At 31.5% G+C, this 14,440-nt stretch overlaps 1 protein-coding gene across 1 annotated transcript; it reads left to right on the top strand.

Annotated features, from left to right (window-relative positions):
• The first annotated feature begins 311 nt into the window (after window positions 1-311).
• On the top strand, window positions 312-13,333 carry LOC116774726 (uncharacterized). The gene is made up of 5 exons (XM_032667462.2): window positions 312-671; window positions 9,925-10,306; window positions 10,656-10,823; window positions 11,119-11,254; window positions 12,356-13,333. The coding sequence occupies exons 2-5, from the start codon at window positions 10,078-10,080 to the stop codon at window positions 12,480-12,482; spliced, it is 660 nt and encodes a 219-aa protein (XP_032523353.1). The 5' UTR covers window positions 312-671; window positions 9,925-10,077; the 3' UTR covers window positions 12,483-13,333.
• Window positions 13,334-14,440: the final 1,107 nt, after the last annotated feature.

Raw genomic sequence — 14,440 nt, 5'->3', positions numbered from 1 at the left:
CTCAAGTATGTAGATAGAGAAAATTAATGACAAAAGTGCAATTGGTTTGTAGAGACCTAAGTTCTGTTCTTAGTCCAACATCCAATAATTCTTTTTCTTTATTTTAAAATCTAACAGATCCAATGTACACCCGTTGGTTTCAATTGATTTGGCGTAAAGAAAATAGATTTTGGAAATCAACGCTTTACATGTAGATAAACGATTAACATAATTAATATGAATCGGCTGAAAGTAAGTACTCTATATAAAAATCTAGTGATTATACATTACTTTTTACTATTTGTTAGGATTTTTTTTTTAATATCATGAAATATCAGAAAAGGCTGTTGTCATATAGCCTTCGTGTAGTATTTGCATACCTCAAAATTATTAAGATTGTCTATGATCAAAATGAGTACGTCATACAGCAAACTAAACTCTAACTTGGATCTCAGATGTCAAGTGTTGTTTGGTGTGAATGTGCGCGCTTCGAACTATGTAATGCAGTAATATTTTTTATATGAGTGAACTCGTGTTAAATCTCACCATAAGTTTAAAATAATAAAAATTTTCGTAGAAAAAAATCACAATAGTTCGATAATTAAGATATTCGTTTTCAATAAGTGAGTAATTTAAAACTTATATCCTGTTCGAAGTTCAAAACAAGGCCGCGTTTTATAGTGTATTAACAAGTAAGTAGAAAGGAATAAACATTTTAGTTTTAATATTTTATTAATGTAATTAAAGAAACAGAAATATATACAGTGTAATATATTTATCATTTTGTTGGAAGTAACCGTAAGTCTGAATAAGTAGAACAGTGACAACAAAATTAATATTGTTCAATTGTAATTTACCTACATAAAAATCGTGTTAGAAGTATAAAAACATATTTATATCTTAGTTTATATACTACTTTAGAGACTCGCTCTTTATTCAGTGAAATGTGTTTAAATGTCTCATTTATAATTCACGTTATTTAAAAATAACCTAAACTATGTAAAAGTATAGTAAAAGTTTAGTGTATGTTGTTTATTTTTTGTTATTTCAAATTAAACTCTCAGATTGGACATATTAATAAACAATAATTCATTTTCTGAATGTTATCAAAGTTTTGAAAAATGTATTTTTTTTATTATAAAACATGTATAGTAAAATGAGTAAGTGTTTCAATTATATTTTAACATTTTGAAATGGACTTTTGATACATTTTTTAATGCTTTTCGAAAAAAAAAAAAAATTTATAGTATCTTATTTTGTCATCTTTATTATGAAAATTAAATTTTTCATATAATATCTGATGTTAATTTACAAAATACATAATCTAACAACAGCAATAGAAATCTCAAAATTGTTGCTTGCTACCTAGTATACTTGAGAATGTGTGAATCACTTGATGCAAAGTAGGTTCTGTTTGAGCTGTAATTAGCTTCAATTGTCAGTAGCATAATAAGTTTCCGAGTCTTCTCTACAAAGATATAATATATATATATACCTATAGAGATATAATATATATATATACCTATAGAGATATAATATATATATATATATATATAGTTAGATATATAGATTTAAAGAACTATGGGTAGAGGACTCAAGATATTTTTATAACTTGCAGATTTGACTGAATGAAATAGAATAATATTAATTTATGAGAATAATAATATCTAAGATTTGTGAGTGCACATGTAAATAAAAATTTTATTGAATTTACTTCAAGATATGTTATTAGTGATGTTTTGAGTAATTCGCAGTGACTGAGACCATGACAGACAAGATGAAGGTGTCCCTGTTAGTCTTGATTTTATTCAAGCTTACATAGGTGAAATACATTTGACAAGATCTATACTGACACACACACACACACACAGACATTTATTATATATATAATATACATCCTATTGAAAAGGCGGTCAATAAGAATCCACTAAATAATTTTTTAATTTTATTGAATACTGCTCTTAATGTGCACATGAGATCTGGCTGTGTGGTCATGTATATGGGATTTTATATTTTTGATGCTGGTATCCCAGGTTTTACATAATTGCCACCTTTATTGAAATTAGGATTAATGTGGGACCATGGAATCTCACAGTAAATCACAATTTTCTGTACAATTATTTACATTAAATTAGTTTGAAAATGTAATTCTTAAGGAAATTAAAGAATATACTATTTGGATACAAATGGTGTCATAACTTATGAATAGATGTATGAATGATATTGAGTTCTGTTGAATATTTATTAATACCAAGGACTCGTTCTCTGACATTTACCTTATTAAATTAATAATGATACCAAATTAATGAATTAATGTTACAAAATCTAAAATAATAGTTCGATAAAAATTATATAAAATATATAAAATTCAATATTAACTAAGCAATTATTTTTTTAATAAGCAATGTTGAGATAATATGTATTTTAATATGAAAATTTAGATCGAGAAATTTATTGATATAATCAGGATTAAAATCTGCAAACTCCGAATGTCTTTCCCGTTTTAGTTGATAGCGACTTCAACTGATATTACTTAGTCTTATTTAATATACAGAAATCTATATATCGGGGTAATTCATGTAAAGGGGATTTACAAATTTGTCTTCGCTGGATCTTGCATACAACTATAGATTATGTCATATTAGCCAACTGGTTGGTATTGAAAAGATTTTGATTAAATTTACAGAATAAGATTGCAAAAAAAATATTATCAACTACCCTCATGACACTGATAAACCTAAAAATTTTTTTTTTATTTTCTAAACCATTAATACTTCTGTTATAAATAAATATTAACATATACATATACATATTTAAATTGCAAAACGTAAAAATTTTGTACAAGTTATTCCCCTATCATGCAATATTTTGTCTGTGATTTAGACTTTTAAGTTGTAATAAACCAATTTTAGAAAGTAGACAGTGAAATTATTCTCGGAATGCCATATTAATTAACGTGAAATCATGACGTTTAATTGCACTATAAGCCTTTTCTTTACGGGACTTGTATTATAAGGTTAAGTTAGACAATAAATTATGAGAATGTTTTATATTGACATATTACATACCTTTACCGTTAATATATATCGATAAAATATTGATATATGCGATGTAAAAATATGTAAAAAATATCGATTAAATTACTGTATGTATTTATAAATGAAATTAAATTAAAGTAGTGAGATTTTGGAGTAAAATTTTGCAACATCAGCTGTGTGGTTATTAAATGCGAGTTATCCTAGGTGTAGAAAATTCGGATTCCGTTTCTTGTCTATATAAAGAATATTTCGTTGAACTTTATTTTCTATAAAAACACATATATTAAATTTTTCAAACTTAGTTCCTTTAAAAATTATAATACTAACTTCTAACAGGTGTTGATGTTTTATTTTGCTCCTCAATTTCTATTTCGTATCTTAGTAGCGTCATTATGTTAAGTAAAAAAATCACAATATTAAGTAATTCCATTGTTCTTTATATTGCCAAAACAAACACGGTTACTAAACAGTGAAAAATGACATCGCTTTGAGAACATTTTCAATACATTTTTTATTGTACATTTCAATCAATGTAATACTATCTTACGTCACAGTTATATTGACCCCAATACTCTTTAGTATAACTAGTAAAGGTATAGTGGCTGGAATTTTTTATGAATATAGGTTTTATGTAGGTTTTATATAGGTGTATATTATAATAAAAAAAAAGTACTTTAGTCTATGGTGTAGGCCGTAGGGAGTCATAATCTTACTGTCTTTTGTTTCCGTTTTTTTTTTTGTGCAACAACATTACGTTGTCCGCCATTGTTTGTGAATGCGCAAACCCGTTCACATTGTTACGGAAGTCAGTTACATAACGAATTAAATGTTTTAATATTTGAAATTAATAATATATGTTTTATTTAAAAAATCGGAATGGTTTCAGCCACGAAATGTGTTGTTGTTTCTATGTATAAATTTGATTATAATAAGGCTATTTTCTTTTAAAGTAATTGTTTTGTTCAATCGTTATTTCCGATAGAATTTTTTTCTGACTAGTTATAGATGAAAAAGAAAAATATCATACTGAATATTACCTAATCATGCGATTGATATTAAAAAAAAAACACAATGTTTGTTGTATATTAGCAACATACAAAATAGATATTAGTTATTATAATAATAATTTTAAGAAACTACCAACTATTTTATTTAAATAACATCTTTACTACGCGTTGCAGTTTAAAATGTCCTCCTTTAATTTTTATTACATGAAAAACAAAATGCCCGACTCTAACTATTTAATACACCTGGTTTCCGTCGATATCAGTAACTAAATCGCTTTGACCTCGACGTAATTGACGAAAATTGCGAGTGAAAACTATAATTTGTTATTCAAGAATGCTTGATACGCTTCTATTAGAATTGAAAGCGGCCAAAATTTCACTAGTCAATTGTTAATTTCTTTTTCGTGATGAAGAACAATGCCTTATGTATATTTATTAATGATACAGCAGGGCTTATAAACTTTCTAAGCATGTATAAGTTATGATATATGTCGTTTGCTTAAATTTTACTATCTGTATTTCTTACTTATCGTCCTTAATTATATATTATATACTCTATACATAGATTTATCTTACACGGATAAGGTTAAATATGTTAAAATACAGTCAACGTATTATTAAGTTGTTGTATTTTAAGATAATATTTTTAAACAAATTAATCGTCAGTAACTATTGCAGTCGTGACGGACATGAAAATTCTAAACTATATCTAGGTCGGTATAATATTATTTTGAGATCTGATGGCGAAGCTGACGTGAAATCCATAGGATAAACTCGTTCAAACCCCATAACAAAAAACCGGTTTACTTTCAAGCAAAGTGTTGCAAATTTGAGTAACATATAAGTACATTTATATGTTTTAAATACATTTTAAAACACTGAATCAATACAGCTGTTAAGCGAGCGTATGATCTATATATGTAAAACTATATGAACCGAATTATATTTCGTTTGTAATTATGCGAATTTATCCGACTATATCGTGACCTATAAATTTATGATCTATTTAAATTTTTTTTCGTTTTTCTAATGAATAATTGAAGGCAAGCAAACAAAAAGTTCCATGGCTATCGAACGTCAGCTTCACGCACTAAATCAATTAACAATGAATGTTTTACAACAGTTAGAATTATTGCATTCACAGTTAACTTTAAATAGTGTTAGTCGAAATGTTCCACTTTTGGTATATGCTATATATATATATATATATATGTATATAGTATAGAAGAACGGTCAAGCTTAGACCACTTCAACAATAGTTCTCTACTCAATTTATAAATGAAATTATTGATATTTTAAACTATATAAAAAGATTAAAAAAAAATCTAGTTTGTGTTGACATATATTTTTTCAACGAATATTACAAGGTATATAAAAAAAAAGTTTTTTTAAATTTATATTTCATATAACAAAGTAAAAGTCTGGCTAGGTTATTATATTTTCTGTGTAACTATTTTGATCAGGTAATAATTTATAACATTATTTTGAACCGTGGTGTGGTTAGTTTCTCTCCGATGGCTGAACACCCCTCAAAAATTTTCCTGTGGACATGCCATATGGCTTACGTGAGTCCATACCCATTATCTGAATTCAACAATCTCAATGCAAGATAAAAATAAGTCGAAATAACTACTATTATGCAAGGGAAATGAAAAATAATTACATATATTAAATATTTTAATCTTTTCTTTAAAATTAAAGAATATTTTTTAAAGTAAAATAAGTATTAGTAAAATCTAATAACTAAAAAATTCTATTAATCGATCTGTTTATTTAAAACGCATTTAACATATACTTCACAAATATATATTATATTTGATAAGGCTATTTATACATGTGCTGTGTATAGGAAGCTTAAATAATATTGTCAATTTTATGAAACATTTTTGAGTGAAATACAGGGTGGGCCATTTAGTTGAGTGGTTTAAAAAAAACTACAAATCTCAGGAAAGAAGAATATATTTATAATAAAGAATACAAATGGATTTTTTTTCATGTATGTACATACATTATTACATAAAAATACCTTGAACAAAGTCACCATACATAAATATGTAGGTATTTATACTATATACATGATTAATTCGTCGTACGTGGCTATCATTGAGATTTAAACGTGCTTGCAATTGATTATTGGTAATCAGTAACATATGGAGAGTTTTTGCGTAACTGAAAACGTTATTTCGTTAAATTTCAAGTAGTGTACTGAATTATAGACAGTTATACACAGGTGGTGGAGCCTAGCTGTGGTCAAGTCACTACAGCTCGAACATGGGCTGGCTCGACCGGGGAAGTATCACTCTCTCACGGAAAATCGGCATGAAGTAGTCTGTAATGACTGCGTTTTATCCGATGAGTGAAAGAGACGGTTGCCCGTTCCCTTTTCCCACTCTTTTCTTCCCTCTTCCACAATCAAGGTCGGCAACGCATCCGCAACATCCCTTATGTTGCAGATGTCTATAGGCGACGATGACTACCTTCCATTAAGTAGACCGTTCTCGTTATCACTCACAAATCACACGACGTTCCGCGGACAACGTGGCGTATGCGCCGATTACGACCGGATTAATGCACGATACCGCCAGTCGCCCGAGTTACGTCGAACGGACTGTCACGTGAAAGCCTCTTTCCTAACGTCAGTGATGTTCACTTCGCTAAATCGCTAAAACTACCATCGATCTATCATAAAATTAATAAATTAAATCTCTAAAATTACAATTACACTACAAACCTAAAATATTTTTTATGTCAAAACTAATTAATCACGAATATTAGCAAATAATAATTACATAACAAAACTTACTATCAGACTTATAAAATTAATCTGTAAGTTTGTATTTATAGATATTTGTTGCTCTTACACATAATACTTAACAGATTTCGGTGTAATTGTACAGTAATGTAAATTAGATATTAGGATAAGGCATAGGCTATAGTTTATACTGGGATTCCGTGTAGTTACTGTGGGATTAAGACAACATAATGTACATAAATTCGCGTGCACCACACTAGTATACTATTCATTTCTCTATGAGCCCAATTCGGAAGACAAATACGCTGGCAAAAACAAGTAAGACCAATACATTTACGTATTTTATTAAAAAACCGGATTTGAAAGTCAATGTCGCGCAGATAGTTTTATTTATTTAATATTACGTACAAATCTAAAACTGGTTTTTTTAAAATATTTCCACCCAAGCAGATTGTGGGTCAATATCGCCTTCAACTTTATTAATCTATGTTAATACGTCGTGTTATATTTAAATATATTTATTATTTTGTAATAATATATCATTATGAAATTGCATAATTTTCAATATTCTTACAAACCTAAATCAGTATTTTTTTTCTTGTTTAAGCTACGAAAGTTGTTCAATGCTTTCCGTGCGACAGACCAACATACGCGGAGTCGTTAGTTACAATAGTCTGATGCTATTGGATCAATTTAATTAACCAGCAAGGTTTTTTCGGTAACAAGGTCATAAATTATCTATATTTATCGTGTTTGCAATATTGTTTTAAATTTCGATATCACGACATCTGTCGACTGTTAATGGAAATATTATGTTTTTATTGCTAACAACTTAATTATACATATCTAAGAATTTCGATTAAAATTTAACTGATTTTCTGATATATTTTAACATTAACATAAAAACTATTTTTTTTTGTATTTTTTTTTACTAAGTCCGTAAATCATAATTTCATTTAAATATCAACGTATTTCCATTAACAAGTCGTAGAGAAATTCGTGTTTAATGATGACTAACTAAAATCTCTATTAGCAAAAAAAAAAAAACAGGATTCGAATTATAGGCCTTCGGAACATCGTGGTCCAGTTGCTATAATTATGTATACAATGCTTCACTCACTCACTCCAGTCAGGGCATCAGAGCTGAAAAGGCAAAGCTACAATTAACATATGGAAACATACGCGAAGGAATTTCATATCGATACTAAAGCGAACAATTTTTATTACGATATATTATGTAATTGTCATATTTCTCGTTGAATTTCTCCGTCCCCATCACAGATGCGACCTTCGCGTTACATTACAGACATATCGTTATTAAACGTGTTCAGAGTTTATTCAAACGCATCGTTCCGTGACGAGGCCGTTAGTGTGAACTTATGCGAGTACAAGGTTGTAAGGTCGGTGTTATTAATATCGTTAACCGATTTTTAAAAAAGCGGTCATGGATTTTATGATTTGTGTTGATTTTCTTATAATTTTTTTATTTGGCACTCAGCGAAACAGCTGTTTTGTTTATTAAGTCATTGAAGTTTAAAAAGCAAAAAAAATATCAAAATCAGAAAAACAAACAATTTTAAACGAGACAACAACTTTTCCCCCGACTTTATTTGCTTCGATTTCGGCAACTTAAGAAAAAAACTAATGAGTATTTAAAAAATATGTGTTAATCATCTGCCAGCGCCATCTTTTGTCTGCATTAGCAGATAATGTGACTAATATCAAATGCAATTGCTATTCCATGTTTCTTCCAGAATTCTATAGAATTTTTGAGAATATTACTTCATATAATTATTACAAAGGCACAATAAATCTATGAGTTATCTGGGCTATTTGTCACAAGCATCGTAACATCGTAGCATTTGTAACTAAGGAACTTTCTATATTTTTTTCTTAATAGGATGCTGCCTACTGCATACTGCCTACTTATTTTGCATTAGAGTTGACGCCCTATTTGTTATAATTTTTATGTATATATTTTTTGTATTAACTTGGCTTTTTAGCTGTTAATTCAAATAACATTTAACTCATGCTCTCTTTATATTGAAATACTGTTTCTTGCCAAATATTTATCTTTTTCTTTTCAAACTAAACTAATGGTACGAAGATTTAGATATGACGTAATAACAAATAAAATACTATCATACAGGATATGCTTGGATAAAGCTACACTTTTTGGTCAGTAAACAGAGGTTTTATAAGAATTACAAGTTATATGGACTTCCCATAACACCTGGAATCGCTAATTTCATTAAGATTATGTTACTAGTTTTAAAACACTTAATTGACCTATTTTCCTGGTTACTTAGTATTGTTACGATTGAGCATTTTAAATTAACGTTAGTTATACTAACTACCAGTTTCTATTAACTAACGGAATACAGAGTCACCAGTTTCTGATAGCTACGTTGATATTGTGGTTACGTTTTTTTCAAATTATCTTTAAAGCTACATATTACCTTAACTAATCTTATTCTTTGAATATACTTTAAGTGAACTCTATGTTTCCTTATTAAAATATCTCGACCTATTTTTTTTATATAATTACAATCTTACAATTAACTACATTTAGACAGACAGACAATTATTTTTAAATATCTTACCTAAAGAAATGTTAGTTTAATATAAACTTATTTAAATGAAGAGTTAATGAGATTCCAAAGACCTAAGATTGCATCATAAGAACCAGCGCAAGTCATTTCCTATATCTTGCCTAATACTCACATATGGGAAAGTATTTAAGTTATTACCGGTACTAGCAAGTAGGTTTAATCCATTAACATACTCTAATCATTAACTTTATATTTATAGTCGCGTTTAAATTTGATATCCGATTTAATTCGGTGTTACGTAGTATTTATTTATCAGCATATAAATAGTTGGTAAAAAAATAGTATTATGTTTTTTTTTTATTGCGTTATTGAGAAAAGCGTAGTATTAAATATGTCTGAACTTGTATGCGTTAAGAAAATTAAAATCGGTCTCATAATAAATAACACAAAAGAGGAATCCTAAATTTATATAGCCGGAAAATTTTCAATGCAAAACTCATTCCATACCAGCTAGACGTTCGACGACTGTTAATTGATATAAAAAATACGTAACGTGCATGTTTATAAGCTATAATTAATTTTCTTTATTGTTTCAGAATTTCTTTGTTTTGTACATGGGAAGGAAAATAGAAAACAATGCACTCCGCTGAGTATTAGAATGGAAAATCATATAAAAAGTGAATGATGTGACGTAGCGCCATCTATTGACGGCCGCTTGTATTTAAATAGTGGTTTGATTAATAACGAAAATGAAGTTAAATTTATTTAAAAGGTCTATGATATTTGCTACGTTTTTTGGCTCGTGCCTCTGTATAGCGCTGATTGTGGCTTCATTGGGCACCACGCATTGGGTGGACGCTAGAGCGAAACGTTTGTCAAATACATTGGACTCTGAGGGTAGAATTAGCTTTGGTCTCTTTGAAGGTCACAAAGAACTAAACTTTGGAGGGTACGGATGGAGATATTATGAATTCAGTAGTGAGTATTATTCAAAATTTAATAATATAATATTTGAGTATCTGTGTAACATTATGCATATGTGTTTTATTTTCATTAACCTTCACTTGAAACATAAGGGATATTTCAATTATGAGATCACTTACTTTGAAAGCTTTAAATTCAAGTTCAAGTTATAAATTTGTATCCATGAAGTAAGAGGAGACCTAAGTTATATATAAATAATATAAATAAAAAATTATTAAGCTAAATTTTACATCTGATGTATGAATGAAAGTAACATTAAATTGTATATAAGATGTTGTAATTGCAAAATGACGTGATATTTGTATGAAAAAAATCAGTAATGATTAAAATAATAATTATTTAGTCCGCACCGGCACTCACCCGGCCCGCCGCTGGGCCTGGTGCGGCACAGCGGCACAGCTCGCTGCGGCACTTGCCGCTGCAGGTGGAGCTTGTTTACTAGCGGCACTGGGATCTGCCGCTAGGAATGCCTGCTCACCAAAACCATTGCTTGTCTGTAACGGTGCCACTGGTATGTTTTATTTAAAAATTTTGTTATTGTTTTCTTTTGGGTATTTTAATAAAGATGATAATATTATTTGTCTCATCTGAAAATATTATAGTCCCATACTTAAAATAGCTAACAAATATCTTGTAGATTAAAATTTTATACAAAACTGTTTATAGTCACATATAAGACTGTGAACTGAATGTTATCTAATTCAAACAGCTCTATTTTAAGCAAAATTACCAATTCCATTCCAGTGCTATTTCAACAAATATTCCAATTCCATTTCTTTTTTAACAATATACCAATTCCATTCCAGTTTTATTCAGTCTGGGTGCGATAGCGGTATGGCTGACAGAATTCTTCCTACGTCTTCAGCACAATGTAATGTCGGACGAGGACCTTGCCAACACATGGTCTTCAGACATGACTGCGGATTTAGGAACCTCGTTTTGGTATAATAATGTCTTCCCATTTTTTATTTTCTATATTAATTTAATTTGCTTTTGGTATCAGTATCATAGTAGAGATGTTATTATATATTTACAAATCTAGGGAAAATATTTTTTTTTCTGTCAATTCACTTATAGAGGGTGAGAGTAAAAGATGCATATCTATTAACAAAGAAAATAACTTGAATTTAACATAAAAAATACATATTTATTAGTATATTTAGGTAAATTTAATGTAAAGGAGAATTAGTTTAAATAGTATTAATATGACTTTTTAATCTATATTATTAACAAATAGTCAATAATATTTTAAAATAAAAAGTAGCTATAATTGTGTTAAAAAAAAAATTATAATGATGCACATGATTGTGTTTTAAAAATGTTTTTTCTACAATATTTCCTTCCTACATACATATCATCTGAATACATACATATAATTCTACTGTGTATGTCTATTATTGAACTTCTTTTGTAGGGCTGGAACTATTTGAATGGATTTTTTTGTATGCATTTGTGTGGCAACCCAGATAGCTCAAATTCACTAATAAGCTCGGTAGATGGCGCTTCAGTCGGTATATACGTTAATTAAACTAAAAGGTTGTAATGTAGGTTATTATAAGTATTATTTTAACACAATAAACACTCCTCTCTGAAGGCAACCTAAAATTCACGCGGACGGATTCGCGGGCAAAGACTAGTGAAATTAAATAATTTTGTCTCCATTTGATTCTTTACAGTTATATAATTAAGTCTTCTAAAAATAAGTTTTCGTTTTACGGGACACTTTAATTGCTACAATTTGATGCGGTTTTTGCTTCTACCCACAATACATAACTACTTGTACCGTGGCGACAATGTAAAAATTTAATTTGGTAACACCGCCATCTGTGAGAACTAAAGTGCAACTAATTGTTTTATTTTATTAACAACAAACGGAATTACTCATGTTTGAAATAAAATCAGTCACGTGACTTGTTAATCTTTTACCTTACATAGCTTATGAATGGCGATAAATCCTTAATACAAATTACAGTTACAGAAAAATACCTGTGTCGAGTATTACAAGGAAAACCTTAACATTTAACAATGATCTTTGTTTCGCAGGCTAGTGGTGTCTTCTTGTATAGCCGCCTTCATCAATATCATATGTATCCTGGTAGCTGCATCTGAAACGGAGCCTAATGCACCGGCCTTAGAAGAAAAACTCAATGGAGCGATTATGTTGTATTAATAGTTTAAAATATTTAACAAGCTAGCGACGGTATTATCTACGGACTGTTTATGCTCGCATTGTTTATGTCACTTTGAAGTTTTACTCAGTATTATAAGAATTCATAAGTATTATAAAAACATTTACATAAAGTGCTCAAATATCCGTCCGAAAGATTATTTCTGAGATTTAATCGTCTACATTATTAAGTGTAAGTAAGTTTAAGTTAATAAGGCTGATAATTTGGGTAAGACGAACATCTGACGCACATCCGTCCTGTAACTAACGCCATCTCTTGATAACATGAAGGAACTAAAGTTTTATTGTATATGTTTGTAGAGCTGATAATGTTTTGGCCACTTCAATGAAGTTGGAGAGGAATTAAAATTATACGAAACATCAAATATTAATTCTCTCTCAAGGACTTAACTTTTCATTTTCCTTTTTAATCTTTATATATAGAATATTTTGATTAAGTGCTCCTATTTGTATGTTGTTTCAATGTTTTATACTTAATACATTCCTATCGCATTTCAACAAGGAACAGATACTTCCAAACGAAAATGTACAAAAGTTTTTATAAATAAAATGTTAGTATTAGCCTTTTTTAACAATTGTCTCTCCTTTATATATAGAGCAGTAAAAGGAGTAAGTTCAAAATATTCAAGCATTAAAATAAAGTATTACAAGGAAAGATTTACTGAAGTTTTTTTATGTCTCTATATGATTACAATTATATCTCAATGAACTTGTGTTGTGTATGATCTGTTCTTAATTAGTGCCATTAGTTTAAGCATTTTTATGTTTTCTAACTAGTTTTAATGTATAACATTCCATCCAAATGTTCTTTTATTAAAACTAATCAAATTTTATTCCTGTATTTTACTATCTACCCTAAGAAATAAAATACTAAGATATTAAGAGAAGAAACCTTTTTTTTTTTTTTTTGATGACGCAGGGAAACTCTTTTTACGAGCCGTCTCACCGGCCTTGGTGGGGCCGGAGAGGATGTGTGAGACTCGACCTGGGCAGGTCCCTACTCACTAAAACCACTGCGAAAGCCATCGGCCGCTATGTTGGTGCACCCCGGATCTGTCAGCTACAGGGCACACCAGCGACTGGCCGGTCCTGGCAAAGACCGGACTTACTCCCTCGGAGAAAGGGGGCGATCCCGGCAATTAGGACCGCCCCGACGACGCCGGGCTTTCACAGGAGCCGGGTTACCAGCCCGACCCCAGCCCGGGGCGCAGGGGCGCTATTGGAGGAGGCGTTGATATCGCCCCCGGCGCGCCCCCGTCCGTCGTCTGCGGAGGGAGGGTGCATCAGCCGCAACCTCCCGTTCCCGCTCAGATGCCTCCTTCGTGGACATGACCGTCTCACAGAAGGAGGACACCGCCATCCAGGACCTGTCACTCTCGAGCATCTTCTCCGCGACACTCGAAAGCGACAAGCCCACTCCGCCGAGTGCCGCCACAAGGTCTTGGCGCTGCGCAGCCCATCTCGGGCACACCTCGAGGGTGTGCTGGGCCGAGTCCACCGCAGCACCGCACTCATGGCAGCCTACTCCCGGCTCTCTCCTGGCCGTCTGACACAAGTAGTCCCCGAAGCAGCCGTGCCCGGTGAAAACCTGCGTCAGACGGAAAGTGAGGGGTTTGCGTTTCCGCCTCATCCAACGCTCTAGGACCGGACGGAGCGCAGCCGTTGTACGTTTACCGTACGGCTGGCCCGCCAGGTCCTCCCCCCACTCCCGCATAAGGCGCGACTCCCCCTGCCGGCGGACCGCCCGAATCTCCTCAGACGAAGGGTTCTCTCCGAGAGCCCTCCTACCCGAGACGTAAGAGAACACCTCGGCGAGAACCGACGCCACAAGATCCCAAGGCGGATCGCCGGCAAGAGCCGTCGCAGCGGCCCAGGAGACCGTACGGTACCCCCTAACCACCCTCACCGCGGGCGCCCTTTGCGCCGAGCGCAGAAGGGCC

The sequence above is a fragment of the Danaus plexippus genome, chromosome 23 (assembly GCF_018135715.1).
Source record: "Danaus plexippus chromosome 23, MEX_DaPlex, whole genome shotgun sequence".
In the NCBI taxonomy this organism is placed as follows: domain Eukaryota; kingdom Metazoa; phylum Arthropoda; class Insecta; order Lepidoptera; family Nymphalidae; genus Danaus; species Danaus plexippus.
This window is presented reverse-complemented; position numbering and strand designations above follow the sequence as displayed.